This window comes from Dasypus novemcinctus, chromosome 23 (genome assembly GCF_030445035.2).
Source record: "Dasypus novemcinctus isolate mDasNov1 chromosome 23, mDasNov1.1.hap2, whole genome shotgun sequence".
Taxonomy (NCBI): Eukaryota; Metazoa; Chordata; class Mammalia; order Cingulata; family Dasypodidae; genus Dasypus; species Dasypus novemcinctus.
In genome coordinates, this window is record NC_080695.1 from 62,129,161 (window position 1) to 62,148,581 (window position 19,421).

Consider the following 19,421-nt stretch of genomic DNA (forward strand, 5'->3'; position numbering starts at 1 on the left):
TAGGGGTCTATAAACTTGAATAAATTATTTATTATTGTTCATGTTTGACTTTGTCTGTCTATAAAATGGGAGAGGATGGAGATAAAGGTTAATGCTTGTTTTATGAGACCAAGTAAATCATGTGTGAATAATGTAATAGTCTTAAAATCTGTAATTAGCTGAGTTAGAATCTGAGTCACATGGCTGAAAGCATTTGAAGTAAGTATTGTATCTACCTTATTAAAAACATATACTGGGAAGCAGACTTGGCCCAGTGGTTAGGGTGTCCGTCTACCACATGGGAGGTCCACGGTTCAAACCCCGGGCCTCCTTGACCCGTGTGGAGCTGGCCCACGTGCAGTGCTGATGCACGCAAGGAGTGCCCTGCCACGCAGGGGTGTCCCCCGCATAGGGGAGCCCCACGCGCAAGGAGTGTGCCCCGCAAGAAGAACCGCCCAGCGTGAAAGAAAGTGCAGCCTGCCCAAGAATGGTGCCGCACACACGGAGAGCTGACACAACAAGATGATGCAACAGAAGGAAACACAGGTACCCGGTGCTGCTGATAAGGATAGAAGCAGTCAAAGAAGAACACACAGTGAATGGACACAGAGAGCAGACAACTGGTGGGGGGTGCTGGGAGGGAGAGAAATAAATAAATAATACATCTTTTTTTTAAAAAAAGCATCTGTCAGGGAGTGAATGTAGCAGTGGTTGAGTGCCTGCTAGTCCAACTGTCATCAAGGAGCAGCTGTAGCTCAGTGGTTGAGCTCCTGCTTTCCATGTACAAAGTCCTGGGTTTAATCCCTGGTACCTCCAACAACAAAAAAAAAGCATCTACCATGCTATTACATAACTCCTGTTCATACTGTCTGGTGTTCTAAATGTAGAATTGACTCTCTCTTTTCTACCAGAGTGTGAGCATATTTGTTTAGAATAAATGTATTTATTAAGTTGTCTTGAGTCCAGAGTTTTATCTTGTTCTAGACCTACAGCATGCTGCCTGATCATAGGCATAGCTAAAAGCTTGAATGAATCACTTTACTTTGAAATAAAGGACACTTTATCTTGAAAATTCTCAAGTAAGAATGATTTTAGCTAGAGGATTATAAGGTTTTTTTTTTTAATAAGTCATGTTGAATGCCCCCCCCACTACCACTACCACTTAGATTTCACCTGCCTTCCATGACCAGTGTGTAGGAATCCACAACAGGGCTGGTGGAGCCCCTGCTTGGGGCATTCTTCTCACTTTTTCTCTCCACTGCTTCTCACTGTCTCCTGATGCCAGAATCCTAATGAATCAAATTGAAATTCACATGGTGCCTAAATGTTACCTTGAAAATACACTAAACTATTAAAGACTGCATTTCCATTTCTTCCTACCACCTTTGGGAATTCTTAAGCTTAGTTGATTAGGGAACCTTATAGCATTAGTTTTCTAAGAAAATGCTTTTCTAATGCTGGGAAATGCCATTCTAATGTGTTTGTTTAGAGGAAGTGCTTATCCCAGTGTAGTCTCTCTACTCCACTAGTAGTGGCTGCTGTGTACTGAGATTTGCTGGTAGAATTGAGTCAGTCTCTGCAAAAAGAGCTTTCTTTTATATCTTTATTCATGGATAAAGCTTTTTATGAGTGCTTTTCTTTTAGGCTGTGAAATTTTATACAGCATCAAGAGGTTTGAAAGGTAGTGTTTTCTTACTTTGTATTTGACATTTTTAAAGGCATTAAAAAATAAGGGACTGAGTTCTTAGACAAGGTTGGCTTGGGAATTGGCTTTTATTTTCTCAGTTTCCTGGATCTAACTCTTGGCTTTTTGGCCTAGGCATTGGATTTAACAATTCGATCTGAGTGGAACAGGTTCTAGGGTCTCTTAATTTTCTCAAATCTCATTCACTGATTGTCCCTATATTCACTCAAAGAAAGAGACCTTTTTCTAACCATCTGCCTGGGTTCTGAGGACCTCTGGGAACTGATTAATACATGTTAGAATAGTTTTCATCCCCACATATAACACTGACATTTTAATTACATTGCCATTATTTTAGTAAGGAAACCATCAGATTTCATAGGAGATGCTTTTATACCCATTATAGCTCATTTCTTAAACCTTATAAATGCTGTTTGGTAAGTACTAAGACCCAAAAAGGATCTCCCAGCACTTGATGGATTTAGAAACATGATTTATTAGTTCAACAAACATTTGAGGTCCTTCTTTGTGCTACAGTTAGATAATATGAATGAAAACTTAATTCCTGCTGTCAGTAGGAGCCACCAGCTGGTATGGCCAAAAAATAGGCTTGCCAACAGTGTAAGTACATTGATAGGTCTCTAAAGGCTTGTTTGGAGGATGGCGGCAGGGCATTCAACTCAGATCAGGGAAGGCTGCTCAGAGAAGATGGTGCTGGGGTGGGTGGTGGGTCTCTCACTGGCAGAGAGGAGAGGTCAGCAGGAACATAGGCCTTCAGGTGAGCTGCAGCCCACAGTGTATGAAGAACTGCAGAGTGGAAGATCGATGGGCCTAGGTGTAAACATTTTTGCTTTGTCTTGCAGGAAGCTCAAAACTAAATTTAGTGTTCTTTTATAGGTACTAATTGACTCCTTGAACCTATATTTTTGAAAAATTCGCTTTCTAATTGTTCTATGATATTTCCTTCCTTTTTTTAAAGTTGTCCTGTTTTAGGAGTATGTGTATTTTGATCCTTTTTTTCCTTAAGCTCTTTTTTTCTCTCTCTCTCCTGAAAATTGAGATAAGACTCTTAGACAAAGAAACAAAAATATTAAAATCTTAACATAAAAAAACCTCAGGGATCATGTTCTATAGTAGAATCACATATGTAAAATTAAACAACTCAATGCAAACTAAACCCAGGTCTGTACTTGACTACCTTTTATATGTAGTTGAACACGATGAGCTAATACTTGACTGAGCACTCCCACAAGCCAAGCACTTTACCTAGATGATCCCTGCCACCCTTTAAGGTAGGAACTGTTATTATCCCAGTGTTACAGATGAGGAAACTGAGGCTCTGAGGAAGTTGTTAACTTTATTCCAGGTGACTGTGGTAGGCAGAATAATGCCCCTAATCCACCCACCCACCAAAAGTTATCTACTATCTAATTGGAAACTGTGAGTATGTTTCTTGGCAAGGGAGAATAAAGTTGTTAGTCACCTGACGTTAAATTAGGGAGAATATCCTGGATTATCTGGGTGGGTCCAATATAATCTCACAAGGGTCTTTAGAAGTAGAATTGCTTAACAGAACAATGTCAGTGTCAATACCATGAGATGCAAGAAGGACTTGACTGGCTGTTGCTGGCATTGAAGATGGAAGCAGGCCACAAGCCAGGGTGTGTAGGTTTCTAGAAGCTGGAAAAAGCAAGAAATGGATTCTCCTATAGCAGTAGCATTTCCAGAAAGAACACAGCTCTGCCAACAATGTGATTTTTGCCCGTTGAGACCCATTTCAGATTTCTGACCTCCAAAACTATAAGATAAACATGAGTTGTTTTAAGCCACTAAAATTTGTGGTAATTAATTACAGCAGCAATAACAAACTGTTACTGTCACATATCAGTAATTGTTGGAACCGAGATGAGAACCCTGGACCATGTGATTCCAGAGCTCCTCTTTATCCTTACTCCATTCTACCTCTAGGTACTCCATTCTACCTCTAGGTGTTCCATTCTCCTGGGATGGGGCAGATGGCACAGTATGGCAACTCCCTCCTTGGGGCCTTTGCCCTTAATGCTGCTTTAAATATAATGCCTCTTCAAGGTTAATATCCACCTTCCCAATTTCTCAAGGCCCAGCTGAAGTCCTATAGGATTTATACATATTGCCTAGCTAGCTTGATGCCTGGTGCATTTTGGACATCTAGTGGAAATTTCCATACCACTTCTTGCAACTCCTATAGCACTAATAGGCTGCATCTCCCCACTTAGCAATATGTATTGTTTTCTTATTTTTCCTTGGGCCTCACTAGTATCTTCTCAACAAGAAGTTCCAGACAGTAGAGCCCAACTTTCCTCATAATAAGTCAGTTTCGTGGCATGTGTCCTTGTATTACCATGGCCCAGTTGTTCCTTCTTGCTGGTCTTCAGTTTCCCCATGTGTAAAATAAGAGAGTTCTGCCCTAATTGCCTCGAAGTTATGCTTCAGCTTGAAAAGACAGTGACCCTTGGCCCATTTTTATGCATATCAGAATCTAAGAACGGTTTTTACATGTTTAAAGGGTAATTTTTAAAAAATAAAGTATCTGTCAGAGACCTCATGTAATTGAACCCTGTGCCCAGACCATTAGAGCAGCCTAAAAGGGGCTGGGGTGGGGGATAGATTTCTAAGCCAGTAGGTTTATTTTGTGAGGTCCATTCTTCTCAGAGATTATATAGTGAAAAATAATTTGATTGAAACACATACAAGGGAAGTAGTTGAATTGATCATTTTGATGCTATGCTTTGGTTAAATGAGAGCAGATGGTGTTGAGGGTGTTCAGTTTACTGTCATGTTAAAAGTATGTGACCATTGATATTTAGTTCTATAGTTTATTTTCCCCCAGAATAATTTATTTCAAACATTTATTTTTCTCTCCCCCTAACTCACAAGAAAAAATAAAGTCGTAGCTAAGAAGTTTTATGTTTACTCAGAGTTTAGCATTATCTTGGCAGGCACCAGGATATACGTGTTTTATCTATGGTGCCCAAGTGCCAGATTTTTTCCTAGATCACTGCTTTGTCTTTATATTAAGGTTTATTTAAATATACAAACTTCAGAGTCACATTTCTAAGGGGAAAAATACAAGTATTGGTGATATATTGGAAACAGACATTTCTATAACCCATTAAATGACTCTCTGAAGGTATTTTTCATTTTAATGGGTATATTTATTATTGGAAATGTATGAAGTTATCCACTGAATACTTATGGAGCCCTTGAAAAATGAATCATTATGTAAATGCTAAGTAAGATGCAGGGGTTATTTTTATCCCTTTTTATATAATCCTCTTTTTTCTCCTTGTCTAAAACCTTGAAACAAAGAATGGGAATGCAGAAGTTAATAAAGGTGACAGAGTATCAAGTAAAACAAGGATTGTTTCTGAGCAGATGGAAGGTACCATGTTACAGGTTTGCCTTTGGGAATGTCATTACTTAAGCTATTTATGCTCGAAGTAAAAGGTGAAGGAAATTTTCCCAGGGAGTAAATAAATTTATCCATGCCAATTAAATGCTGTGTCTTAATTCAGAATTATTACAGTTTGACATTTGTTAGCTGTTTTTTTGTGTGATGATTTTTTTTTTTTTTGGACCTACCATTTCATTTGGTTCCATGACGTGTATACCAACAAATTAGATAAATTAGATGAAATGGACAAATTTCTAAAAAGACTTAAATACTAGAAATTGACCCAAGAAGAAGTAGAAAATCTGAGTAGACCTATAACAAGTGAATAGACTGAATTTGTAATTTTAAAACTTCCCCACAAAGAAAAGCCCAGGACTAGATGACTTTATTGGTGAATTCTACCAAATATTTAAAGAAGAGTTAATACTAGTTCTTCAGAAACCTTCACCAAAAAAAAAAAAAAAAAAAAAAGGAAGAATGAATACTTACCAACTCACTCTCATATGGCCATTGTCTTAGTTTGCCACAGGGCTGTCAATGCAAAGTACCAAAAATTGGCTGGTTTTTGTAATGGGAATTTTCTGTGGGGTAAAAACTTAAGTTCCAAGGCTGTACTGTCCAAATCAGGGCATCAGCAGAGATGTTTTCTTACCAAAGTCAGCTACTGGTGATTCTGGGGACCTGCCATGTGGCAGAGACGGCCACTGATCTATGCCGAGGTCTCTGCCCTCCCCTCCAGAATCCACTGTCTCCCAGAGCTCAGCTGTTGGCAACCAGGCATAGGGTGTGTCTCTCACTGGGCCTCCTCTCTCAGTCTCACCTAATCCGCTCTCTTCCCAAGATCAACTGTGAGCAATCAAGCATATGGCTCATCTCTTCTGCCTTGAGCTACTCTGTGGGCCCAGCCTCTCAGGAGCCTCTTTCTGTGCCTCTGTACTCTGCTGGTTGCAGACTCTGGGACCTCTCTCGACCCTCACAGCCTTTCTGGTTTTCTCCTGCTTGCAAGAAGAACTCTATTTTAGAATTCCTCTCTCTCACATGGCAGGATCAACATGGTAGCTTCCTTTCTTTGTGCATCTCTCTCTCTCTCTCTGTCCATTTATAAATCAGCTCCAGCAAGACAGCGGAGACTTAACCTGAGTCATACTTCACTGACATAGTCCAATCAAAAAGGTCTCACACCCACAGGTAAAAGTTCAAAACAGTCTTTCTCTTTTTGAGATTCATAAAAGAACTTCAGACTGTTTACCACCCTGATGGAAAAAAACAAAGACAACACAAGAAACAGACCAAAGCTTTGCAAATACACATGCAAAAATCCTCAATACAATTCTCGAACATTGGATCCAGTAAAATATTAAAAGGATTATACACCATGACTAAGTTGGATTATTCCAGGAATACAGGGTTGATGTAATGTCTGAAAACCAATAAAATATACCAACTACATCAGTAGAATAAAGGACAAAAACCACATGATCATCTCAGTGGATGCAAAAATAACACTTGACAAAACTCAACCCTCCTTCAGGGTAAAAGCATGCAATGAACTAGGAATAGAAGGGAACTTCTTCAACCTGATAAAAGGCACATGCCAAAAAACAAAACTATAAACCTGTTAAAAAAAAAACAGGGACGCGCACTTGGCCCAGTGGTTAGGGCATCCATCTACCACATGGGAAGTCCGCAGTTCAAACCCTGGGCCTCCTTGACCCGTGTGGAGCTGGCCCATGTGCAGTGCTGATGCACGCAAGGAGTGCCATGCCTTGCAGGGGTGTCCCCCACGTAGGGGAGCCCCACGCACAAGGAGTGCACCCTGTAAGGAGAGCCGCCCAGCGTGAAAGAAAGTGCAGCCTGCCCAAGAATGGTGCTGCACACACGGAGAGCTGACACAACAAGATGATGCGACAAAAAGAAACACAGGTTCCCAGTGCTGCTGATAAGGATAGAAGCAGTCACAGAAGAACACACAGTGAATGGACACAACAGACAATGGGGGGCGGGGGGAGAGGGAGGAGGAGAGAAATAAAAAATAAATCTTAAAAAAATAAAGCTGTTAAAAAACATACACGTAAAAATAATGCAGAGTTTCCAAAGACCCTTCACCCAAGATTCCCCAAATGTTAACATATTTTTTGGGTGTTTTTGTTTGTCGAGGATAGTCAGTGGTTAAGCCCATTTCTTAGGGTACACAGCTGATTAGTACTGTGGGAAGCAGAAACCAGCCACTTTCTCCCAATCCATGGCTGTTTCTACTAAAACCGCTTTTTTCCCCCCTACATATAGGTTAATAATATTTAAGCTAATCAGAATACAGTAATACTTATCAATACTACATAAAGAACCTTGACCAAGTGCACTGTATCCTATAGAGCACTAATTTTTTTATATATATATATATATTTTTAAAAGATACATAGATCACACAAAATGTTACATTAAAAAATATAGGAGGTTCCAATATACAGAGCTGTAATTCTTTTACCCAGATGTTCTTTTAAGATCTTGTTACATCTTACAGTGATCTTTCTGTCACTGGATGGTTAATAGAGATTTTAACCTAACTGATTACCAGGCAAACAGAGTTTATTGAGAACATTTTTTTAATTAATAGAATAGGATTGTGCCGCTGCTGGGCCTTTTTGTGGGGAATGGGGAAATTATTCTGAATTTATTTTTAATTATTCAACAGATTCAAAGTCCTTAATTAAAATATTGAACCTTCATTACTTTTAGGACCAGTGAGTTCATTTTATAAATTACAAAGACCCCTATTATTGAAAAGTCTGGAGAATGCTCTGTGAATGGAAATGAGAAGTGCTATTTTCTTGCAACATTCTTACACCATAAACTTCCTCTGCTAATCCAAGTATTCTTCATTCATAAAAGACTTCAAATTTAAGCTGTTTCTTCCAGCAAGATTTCCACCCTATGCAGAAACTTAAGTAGATATGTGATTTTTGTGAATTTCCCTAAATATGTGAAAAATAGTTTTGAAATTATGTATGAGCATATTAGAATGTGTTATTTGCAAGCAAGCTGTCCGTTCTTACTGAACCAGTAATGGAGTGTTTTGAACGGCCCCTTTCAACTTTTGGTATAGACTGTCACTTCTTATTCCTCTACTCTAATAAATCATGTTGGTGCTTAAGCAGAATATCGAATGAATTTCCTCACTGGCTGCTTTTCCGTCTGTTTTCTTTTAAACTATGGCTGCTCACCAAGATTCAGCTCTCTCCTTCTGGAAAGCGGTGTATTCTGACTCTGCCAGTTCATATCCTCTCTCAAATTGTGCTTATTCCTCTGACAACTCTGGGATTTGAACTTGCTGTTTCTCTACTACGCCCCTCCTCAGTCCAGGTTCTTGTATTCTCACAGATGGATCATGTCAACTTCTTAGCTTGAACTTATGTCTTTATTATGTCCTTATGCAGGGATGCAGAATAGTGAAAAATGCCTTGAACTTGAAGTCAAGAGGCCAGAGTTCAAATCCTGGTTTTGAAATTTACAGATTGTCTGGTCTGTCAGAGCTTGTTTTCTCACTTGCCTTACACCTTCTCTTAAGAGTGCTAAATAATATATTTCGTGTTGTAATTGCTCAATAATAGTTTCAGACACTAAAACCATTCACATACTTTTTTTTTTCTTTTTAATTTACCCAGCAAATTTTATTAAATACCTTTGGTGGCAAAGCATTGTTCTATACCCTAGAAATAATCGTGTTGAAGACAACCACTATCCCTGCCCTCATGAGATTTATATCTAGGAAGAGCAGCAGGTGTTCAATTAGTTAACAAATGCAGATAGAACTAGTGCTAAGAAAAACATAAAGGGAGACAAGGGGAGAGAGAAGTCGGGGTAGCTGCATAGAGAAGAACTCTATTTTAGAAGGGGTGAGGGCCATGGAAGGCCTCCTAAGGAGGCAGTCCATTTTTGGTGTGTTTTGTTGTTATTTCTTTGGGGGCAGTCTCTGAGTAGAGATTTGAACGATGAGAGGGAGCCAGTTAAGGGTGTTCTGGGAAGAGAGAATAGCCTGGTAGGAGATGGGAGTAAGCTGAGTGTGCCAGGAATAACAAGAGGGCTGGTGTGACAGGAGCTTAAGAAGGAAACTCAGTCTTTTTTTAGACTTTTGATATTATTTGATACTGTATACACTTCATTAAATCTAGATTAAAGACCAAAAAAAAAAAGAAGTAAGGGAACAGTAGTAGTAGGGGATGAGACTGGAGCAGAAGACAGGCCAGATCACACGGAGATATAACCAGGGTAAGGAGCTTTTGTTATTTTAAGGTCACTAGAGGGTTTGTTTTGTTTTTATTCATATTGAACTTATTTGAAAACACTGTTAATAGGGTATTTCTAATAAACATCAATAGGAGCTTTTGTTTTACCCAAAAGAATGGACATTTGACTGTTGTTTTAAGTCATGCATGATCAAACAATGTTTGAACACATAATGAGGGATTACATTCTACTGAGCATCAGGAACCATACACAGTCTCCCTACCAGGAGCAAGGTGGTACTCTCTCATCGAAGGACTGGGTCAGAGCAGTCATTGCATAATGCCATTGAGGAAGGAATTCCCATCCGATTTCTGTTTCTGACTGTACCACTGTGGCTGTCATGATTGAATTAAGAACTCAAAGCCACTAGTGCTATTAACGGGACATGGTGCTTACTCTACAGATGACAGCTCATGCAAATGCAGTCCAACTAGAAGGGTGTCATGTATTTAGAGAATATTCCCAACCATAAGAGTCAGAATCAGTGGCCCAGTGGACACAGTAGGGCATGCAGGAAAATGCAAGCTCTGAATGTATCATTGATGTGGAGCATGTAGAGATGTCTGTGGAAGATTCCACTGCTGAGAAGATGGAAGTCTAGCAGCTGGTCTTGCTCTGAGGATGTTCTTTATGGGCAGGGTCAAGAATCAGGAAAATGAGCTGAAGCTGGTGTCCACAGTATGCCTCTGCATCTGCCTTGTCTCCCTGTATGGTGGCGCTAAACCTCAGCGGGTTTTTCACTTCTGCCTTCTAAATCTTAAGCAGGTTAGGGTTCTGGTGAACATAAAGAAATTGAACCCTTGAAAATGTACTTCCTAGCATTACCTATGTTGACACAATACAATGCAGGAGAGACATACCCAGTTTTAGAATATTATGGTCATAACATCTTATTTCTTTATCTATCTATCATCAAAATCCTAATCAGAAGCCAAGGACAAAGGAAAAAAAAGGAAGAAAACAATTCACATAAGAATTTTTTATTTTTATTTTGAAATAAGTTCAAACTTACAGGACAGTTGCAAAAATAATACAAACCCTGTACAGAGAATTCCATCATACCCTCACCAAATACCACATGCACCAGTTTTAACATTTTGCCACCTTTGTCATCTCATTTACCTACTTACCTACCTACTTGTTTTCTGAATATTTGAGAGGAGGTTGCACATATCATATTTCTTGAACACATAATACTTGCACAAGGACATTGACTTTTGTAATCGCCTTAAGTACAGTTACCAAGTTCATGAAATTTAGCGTTGATGTAAACTTTACAGTCTATATTCCAATTTTTTCGTATGCCCCAATAATGTCATTTTGAACCTTTTCTCCTCCATTCTTAGATCTCATTAAGTGTCATATATTACATTTAATTGTCATTATCTCTAGTTTCTGTTTCTTCTTTGTAATTGTGGAGGCATTTATATAACAGATTTTCATACCCTAGTCCCTCCCAAACATAGTGTTCAGTAGGATTAATCATATTCACAACGTTGCAGTACCATTGCCACCATCCATTACTGGAACTTCCCTTTTACTCCAAACAGAGACCCTGCACTTATTTTACATTAAACCCCCACTGACCCTTTTCCCCATCCCTGATAATCTGTACTCTACTTTCTGTTTCTATGAGTTCACATAATATGTGATCTTTGTAGTTCCATGGGGCTTAAATTTAATATCCTAAATCTGTGACAGTCTTGTTTACTGTGATACCAATTTAATTTCAGTAGCACATAAACTTTATTCCTCTACCCATCCTGCCCCCACATATATGTAGTTCTTGTCACAAATTACATGTTTATGCATAATGAGTCCAAAACCACTGATTTGTCATCTTATGATTTTATTCTAATAAAAATATTCCTTGCTTGAAAAATTTTTAGTGACCACACTGTTATACTTCTCTACAGCAGAATTATGCATGTACCAGGAAATTAAAATAGTAAGGTAGAAGAGGAGTGATCACTTATTGTTCTAGAGCAGTGGTCTTCAAACTGGGATACAAATGCTTCACATAAGAACTTACTCTTTGATAAACTTTGGTTGTTTACAAATATATCCCATTGACTTATTAGCAAGGAAAATGGCAAAAGGCTCTTCTGGCTTTAAAAAAAAAAAAAAAAAAGATAGCTTTTCTCAGAAACAACAGTAGAATATATATAATTGGGAAATGATATCCAATTACAAGACCAGTAAGAAAACCAACAAATGACAAAAGTAATTTTCCTTTGTCCCCTTATTTACAGAACAATTATTTCTGCCATTGTGTGAATTTTTGGGAACATTCTTCAGGACTTAATTAGCTTTAGGCTTTTTCACATTGTTTACGTGCATCGCGTTTCCATCCCATGTGAGTTCTCACGTATTTTTGTTAGGGGGAGGACCAACTAACTGCCTTCCCACACTTTTTATGTCTATATGGTTTCTATCCAATCTGTATCTGCACATGATTTTGTAAGGATAGAGCTACTTGAAACGTTCCCCAATTGCCCACTTCAGTGGGGTTTCTCTTCACTGTGGCTTCTCACATGTTTTGTTTTTTTTTTAAGGATGTAGACCAACAGAGAGCTTTCCCATATGTTTCACGTTTATACAGCTTCTTTCCAGAGTAGTTTCTAATGTGAACTTCCCAATGGAAGACTTTCCCACAATACTGAGATTCATAGGGCTTCACTGTTTTGTGAGTCCCTTTATGGCTTTGACATGAAGCAGATCTACTGAAGGCTTTACCACATTGTTCACTCTCATTGGTTTTTCTCTCCAATATGCATTCTCACATATCTGTAATATACGGGTGCCAGTGGAAAGCTTTCTCACAATGCCTACATTCACAGCGCTTCTCTCCATTGAGTCCTTTCATGTCTTCAAAAGGAAATGGAACTACTAAAGGTTCTAGCACATTTTTTACATTGATAGTGTTTCTCTCCGGTGTGTAATATGTGTCTTCTAAAGAATGCATAATAAATAAAGTCTTTCCCATATTCCATTTTTTTACGGCTGCTTTCCACTGTGAGTTCTCACACATGTTGTTAGGAAAGAGGCTCAACTGCAGGCCTGCCCACATTCCTGATATTCATGTGGTTTGTGTCCAGTATGAGATCTGATGCTTCAGGACTAAGTGATGCGTGAAGGCTCTTTCACACCCACTGTATTCATATGGATTTACTCTAGGAGGAGATTTCTTATTCAGATGAAGATTTGGAATCTTGCTCAGGATTTCTCCATATCAGATGCCTTCATTATTTTCATAGACTTCCTCCATATGATTTATTTGAAAATGATAAGCACATTATTAATGGTGTGTTTATTCGTGGTTTAATATTAGTTATTAGAAGTGCATTTTACCATTTTCAGTGAAAGTGGTTTTCTGCCCTTTGTGAATTGATAGTGTAATAAGCAGTCTGAATGCTCTGGAAGAGGGCATAACACTAGCCATTATTAAGTTCTTCACCTGTGGAGTTTCCAACCGAATTAGGTTTCAAACTCTGAATATTAAGAAAGAAAAAAATTTTGGTGAATATGCTCTGAAAGGAAACAAATCTGAAGTTGGATTTAATGTGGTTTGTTTAATTTCATGATTTACTAAGATTCTCTTCCTGAGATACTGGTTTTTTCTTAAGGGTACAACTTACCACCAAGGTCTCCACTGGGATTTCTTTGGTTTGTTTTTGTTTGTTTGTTTTTTAGTTACTGGGGCCAGGAATTGAACCCAGGACCTCATGTGTGGGAAGCCGGCACCCAACCACTGAGCCACATCGGCTCTCCCAAGTTGGCTTTTTCATTTGTTTTGCGTCTTGTTTGTTTTTGTTTTTTCAGGAAGCGCTAGGAACCAAACCCAGGACCTCCCATGTAGGAGGCGGGAGCTCAATTGCTTGAGCCACCTCTGCTCCCTCCACTGGGTTTTCTGTTGATTTTCCAAGTTAAGGTCTTACAGATAATCTCCTGAAATGCAGATGCTGGAATCATTTCCTGTGAAATTTGTATTATCTCTTCCTTGGACATCTTTTGCTGAAAAATATCCTTGTGAGAAAGTGACCCATTGACTTTAAAGTGGAGTCATATCATCTGTTTCATCATCTACTGAGGACAGGTTCCCAAAGGTTTCCAGCATGACAACTCTGTACAGTTTTCTCTGAGAGGGATCCAGCAAAGTCCATTGTTTTAGGGTGAAGTCCGCAGCCACAACCACAAGGGTCGCAAGTCCATTTCCATCTTCTAGAGGTCCCCCAGACTTCCACCATGAGACTGTACAGCCCTTGCAGGTGACAGAGTGACAGTGGCACAGGCAGGGCTATCTGAGGACACTCAGGGAGGGAGAGGAATTTTGTTCCCTGGCCAGGAGGAGCAGATATAGCCCTGTGTGTTTCTGTTGGAAGGTTTTAGACAAGGAGTGATGTGATCCAGTTTATTTTTTTTTAAGATCACTGTGGCTGCTGAGTGGAAAAGCAACTGTAGGAAGCAAAAGAGGAAGCAGGGAGATTAGTTAGGCAACCATTGCTGTCTTCTAGAAAAGAAGCAATAAGGACTACTTGAACCAGGCTTCCAGGGTAGTGGTAAATGAAAGGTGACAATGAAATTTCCCATCGATTTTGAATTTTTGGTGCTCTGGACATGCTGGTGATTGACTATAAGGGATGAAGGAAAGGGAGGACACAGGATGAAACATTTGTTAAAGACTATGAAAGAGCATCATCAAAATATTACTACAGGGAAGCGATGTAGCTCAAGTGGTTGAGCACCTGCTTCCCATGTACAAGGTCATGAGTCCATTCCCCAGTACCTCCTAAAAAAAATTACTACTAACTGTAGTCCATATCTTAAATGTGGTGTATTTTTCACCCACTCCACCTAATTATTAACACCCTATTTATTATAGTTCATGAGAGAATGTTCTCATATTTGTCCTGTTAACCACAGCCCATCATCCACCACTAGATTCCCTGTGTTATATACTCTCTTGCTTTGCGCAGTACAAAGTGTACACTCAGTGGCTTTCTTTCATTTCATCACAGAGTTGTGCTGTCATCGCCTTAGTCAATTCTAGACTATTTTCATTACTACAAAAGAAAAAACCCCACACTCCCTTATACCTCCCTATTGTCCATTAGTATTGAAAAAATATCTTCTTGCCACTGCTGCAAAATATTACAATATTACTGTTAACTATAGTCCATAAGTTACATTAGTTATATTTTCCCTGTATATCACCATATTCATAGCACTTTGTAAAAGAAGAATATTCTTATATTATTAACCACAATCTTCATCCACCACCTAAATCACTGTTACACAGTTCCTAGTTTACTCCCTAATTTCCTTTCAATTAACATTTACTTCCACACTACCCCTCTCAGCCACAATCGCCTTTATAAATCAGCAGTGCTATACTCACTATAATGTGTTACTCTCAACTCTATTCATTTTCACACTTTTGTAATTAACCTTATTAATAATGCTGCATACATTAAGCATCATCTCCCATTCTCAACCCACCTTCTATTTCCTAGTAACCTATACTCTAGAGCTTATCTCTGTGAGTTTACTTGCATTTAGTTCATATTAGTGAGGCCATACAATATTTATCTTTTTGTGTCTGGCTTATTTCACTCAACATAATATCCTCTAGGTTCATCCATGTTGTCATATGCATCCCAATTTCATTTCTTCAATCAGCTAAATAGTATTCCATTGTATGTATATGCCACATTTTGTTTATCCATTCATCAGTTGATGAACACTTGGGCCGGTTCCATATTTTAGCAATTGTGAATAATACTGCTATAAACATGAGTGTGCAAATGTCAGTTCATGTCCTTGCTTTCAGTTCTTCTGGATATATTCCTAGTACTGGAATTGCTGGATCATACAGCAGTTCTCTACTCAGCTTCTTGAGGTTCTGCCAAACTGTCTTTCACGGAAGCTGCACCATTCTACATTCCCACCAGCAGTGAAGGAGTGTTCCTGTTTCTCCACATCCTTTCCAGTTCAAAGTGTGATATTTTATTCAACATCTGTTAATACAGCAGAGAGAGGATAGGAACGAATGTACTTTTTCCTACACTATCTTATTCCTCCATCTTTACCACTAAATAGTTTAGTTAGTTTTTAACCACACAAACATTACATTATCATACTCCTTGGAAAAAAATGACAATTTTACAATTAAAGATAAAGTCCCCTTTCATCTCCACCCTCAACATAATACCACTTTTATTAGCCTTTCACATTTTTTGTCCACTTCTAAACATATGTCCTATAGAAAAAAATATTGTTTGTCACTTTTTTCTTTCACGTTAAAGGTACATCATTATCTTTCTTCAGTTTGCTTTTTCACTTCTACACGTCTTGAAGATCTGTATCCTCCTTCACTGTCTCACTGTCTGTCTGTTTTCTTTTTTTTTTAGGAGGTACTGTGATTGAGCCTGGGACCTTGTACATGGGAAGCAGGCACTGAAACCTTTGAGCTGCACGCTCTCCCCCTCATTGTTTTTAATGTCTGTGTTTGATCTCTTGGCAGATGTCCTTGCATGCAGCTCCTAATGCACATATGTGGTTGTTTCTCTGAGGAGGCTACTGAGAGGTAGAATTAATGGGCCACATGCTATGTCCATTTTTTATTGTGATCAATAAAGCAAATTGCCTTCCCAAGTGGCTGTATCATTTTGCCTTTCCTCTAATGTATGGGCATAATCATTTCTCTCCTGGTCATCAATACTTGGTATTTCCTAAGTCTTAAGTTTTGGACAATCTGCGGGTGAAAACTGGTATTTCATTTTAATTTGCTTTCTTCTAAAAAATGAGGTTGAGTATATTTTCATGTAATTATTAGCCATTTATATTTCCTTTTCTGTGGTTTGCCCATTTTTAACCATTTTCTTATTGATTTGTATGAGTTATTTATAAATGCTGCATTTGTTCATTAAACATATTCCTTGCTCTCCTACCATATGCCCCAGATGCTCTAGGTGCTGGGGAAATACAATACACATGGCCCCTACTTTCACAAACTTAAGTTCTGAAGGTGAAGTTGGACCCAAAGAAAATTGAAATAACTGAGTAAATTAGATAGATGTTGATAAGTGCTATTTTTAAAAATAGGGTAATGGTGAAGAGAGCGCCTGTGTGAGGAGGGGTCCGCGGTTTCCCAAGTAGTCTTCTTCCCCAGAGTATTTAGGTAGCATGGTCAGGGCAGTCTTCTCACAGAAGGCAGGGTCATTGCTGAAATCTGAATGAGGAGGCTGGCCTTGGGAAGTTCCCAGACAGAGAGTGGCATGTGCCTCAGCTCTGAGGTGGGCCTACGCTGGGTGCCCTGAGTAGCGAGCCAGGAGGGGAGGCAGCAGGAGATGAGGTCAGACCGTCCCGGACAGACCCAGTGGCTGTCAGAGCTGTGACTCTCAAGACGGACATGGTGTGGGAAGGACAAGGTCTCTTCTGGAGGAGGGCCTCTTCAGTGCCGCCTCTGCTGCCGGGCTAGGTTACCAAAATGAGCTTCGCTCCTGGGAGATTTGTGTGTCGAGGTTTGATCACTGGGTTTGTGGTTGTTTTAAGGCATAGGATTTTTCTTTAATAAAGGACAATTTTCTGTTTCAGATTACCTAGGAACAGTACGATTTGGGGTTATCACAAATAAACATCTTGCGAAACTGGTATCCTTAGTACACTCTGGAAGTGTGTATTTACATAGACATTTCAACACATCGCTTGTAAGTATTTTGAAATCTGTTTATATTAGTGCAGTGGTTCTTTACCTTGTTTAGGTCACAGACTCTTTTGAGAATTGGATAAAAGCTATGGACTCTCTCCCTAGGAAAGTACACACAATTCCATATGCAAATTGGGAGTTCCTACATCCCACCTAGATACATTGCCACCCAGGTTGGGAAACAGTGTGCATTCTATTTAACGTTTATATTCTTAGATTTTGGTACAGTCTTGTTACCAAAGCCTTGTTTTGGGGTGAAAGTGCAGCAGCATTCTGTTGGAGAGTTGTTACTCTGTGCCCATGTTCTTAAAGGTTGGACTCCCATTGGGATGTGTTCTTTTCATTTGTTCCATTAGTAGTAATGTTACATGCTTTCCTCCCTAGATGAGGTAATGGGTTTTTGAAGTTCTTACCAAGTTACAGTGAGAAGCTGAGGGCTTCTCAACCCAGAAAACCTCGGCTTTCCATTGTCGCCTTTGTATCCTGATTTCATTTGCTTTTTGGTGGAGCAGAACTCAACTCCTCCTTCTGAGCTTTGACTTGTATCTTGCTTAGTGTACTTCTACTCTTTATTCATTTCTACTTCCTCCGTCACATCACTGAGAGGTGATTTTTCTTAAGGGTTTGCTGTCTCTCTGACTTCATTGACAGTGTCCCTGGCTTATAGGTCATATGAAGATCATTACCCCTGTACCTAGTGTTGCCCAGCCTGTTTAAACTGTGATCCCCCTGACTTACTGTGGAGTCCCTTCAGAGGCAGAGGTACTGTTAGGCCCTCTAAAGGGGGTGCCCCTGGGTTGCCAGGCAACCTGGCTTCTCTGATCTCACAGTAGCCTACATGTTGTGCTTTACTTCTTGCAGTGTGTATGCCAAAACTCAAATGCATTTCCATGTTTTCAAGATAGAAATGTTTATTAGGTGTTTGAATAAGATTTTTTAAATTCCCACAGTCTACATTGAAAATCACTGCTGTAATTGCTTCTCTGCCTCCCACCCATTCTCTTTGTGTCTCTAAGCTTCTTTTGGCTTCATCTGCTTTTGCTGTCTTTTTCCTACACTCTTTTTTTTTTAGCATGATACAACCTACATATATCAGATTTACTTAGAGTAAATGGTACTAGGAGGGAAGAAATTTAAAATAGGAGAATTTAAAGTAGGACTATTCAAACGACACTGAAAATATATTGGGTTTTCTCCTTTGAGTCAATCTCTTTTAAGGTTGATTGATTGGTTTAGCAGCAGAATTCCTTTTTAGTCAAATGAAATATTGGAATACCAGTATTTTTTAAAGAATGAAAGCAGTGGACATCATTTTGAGGCAGTTTAAATAATTGTTTTTGGGGTATAAAATATTTCATTTGGTGGAACTCTCCAAAGCAGTTTTTTGGGAGTTCTGATTGAAACCCAGTGATTTATATCATTGTCAACTTTGACATACTTTGGTTGTTAAGGAAAGCAAGACAAAAAATCTGATAGTGTTTCTTTCCTTCATTCCATTGATCTGTGGCCTCATGTAAGTCCTGGGTTATTCATTGATTTGTTCAGATCCATGTTGAGTTCCTGTTCTGTGCCAGGTCGTCTTCTAGTCACTGAGGATACCCAGATGAGGAAGACAGGCACAAACCTCTGCTCCCAGGGAGCATCCATTCCCATCCTAATGGGGCAGCTTTTGTGGGACCGAGGTAAAAGTCTGCATGGTCCTTGACCCCACAGTTTCTATTCCCTTAGGAGTGCATTGGTCCTTTTATAAATATCCGGTAAAGTTTAATCGCTCCCTTTGGACAAGATGGTAGAGGTCATTCTTAGCATCAGCAGGTAGGGAGAATTATGTGTTGGTAAATGAGTCTAACTAAAGAGAAAAGATGAATCACATGATATGAGAAGTTGCAACAACTTTTACTTTTCAACCACTTTTAAGGAAGTGCTGTCTCTGGAGAAGTAGGGGAAGTGGGTTTTAGCTGCACAACTGGGGCAAGTCATGTCACCACGCTAAGCCTCACTGTCCTCACCTGCAAAGTGATAAGGTTGGCCGGGGCCTCTGGAAGACAGTGCTGTTGTCCCCCGGTCCTACCCTGCCTCTCTGAGTTTTCTTTTATCCTCTGTGCATTTTTCCTCCCCAGGTCTTTCCCAACGAGGTCATGAACTACACGGCTGAGAACATCTGTAAGTGGGCCTTAGAAAACCGGGAGACGCTCCTCCGGTGGCTGCGGCCTCATGGAGGCAAGAGTCTTCTGCTGAATAATGAGCTGAAGAAAGGACCAGCACTTTTTTTATTTATACCTTTTAATCCTTTAGCAGAAAGTCATCCTTTAATAGATGAGGTAAGAGTCATA

General features: G+C 39.4%; 1 protein-coding gene across 1 annotated transcript in view; it reads left to right on the plus strand.

The window, feature by feature from the left end:
- Nucleotides 1-19,421, plus strand: part of TXNDC11 (thioredoxin domain containing 11) — a 96,892-nt gene that overhangs the window by 50,444 nt on the left and 27,027 nt on the right. The window contains exons 6-7 of the mRNA XM_058286462.2: nucleotides 16,977-17,089; nucleotides 19,209-19,409. Coding sequence (XP_058142445.1) covers nucleotides 16,977-17,089; nucleotides 19,209-19,409 — 314 coding nt within the window. The remainder of the gene's footprint in view (nucleotides 1-16,976; nucleotides 17,090-19,208; nucleotides 19,410-19,421) is intronic.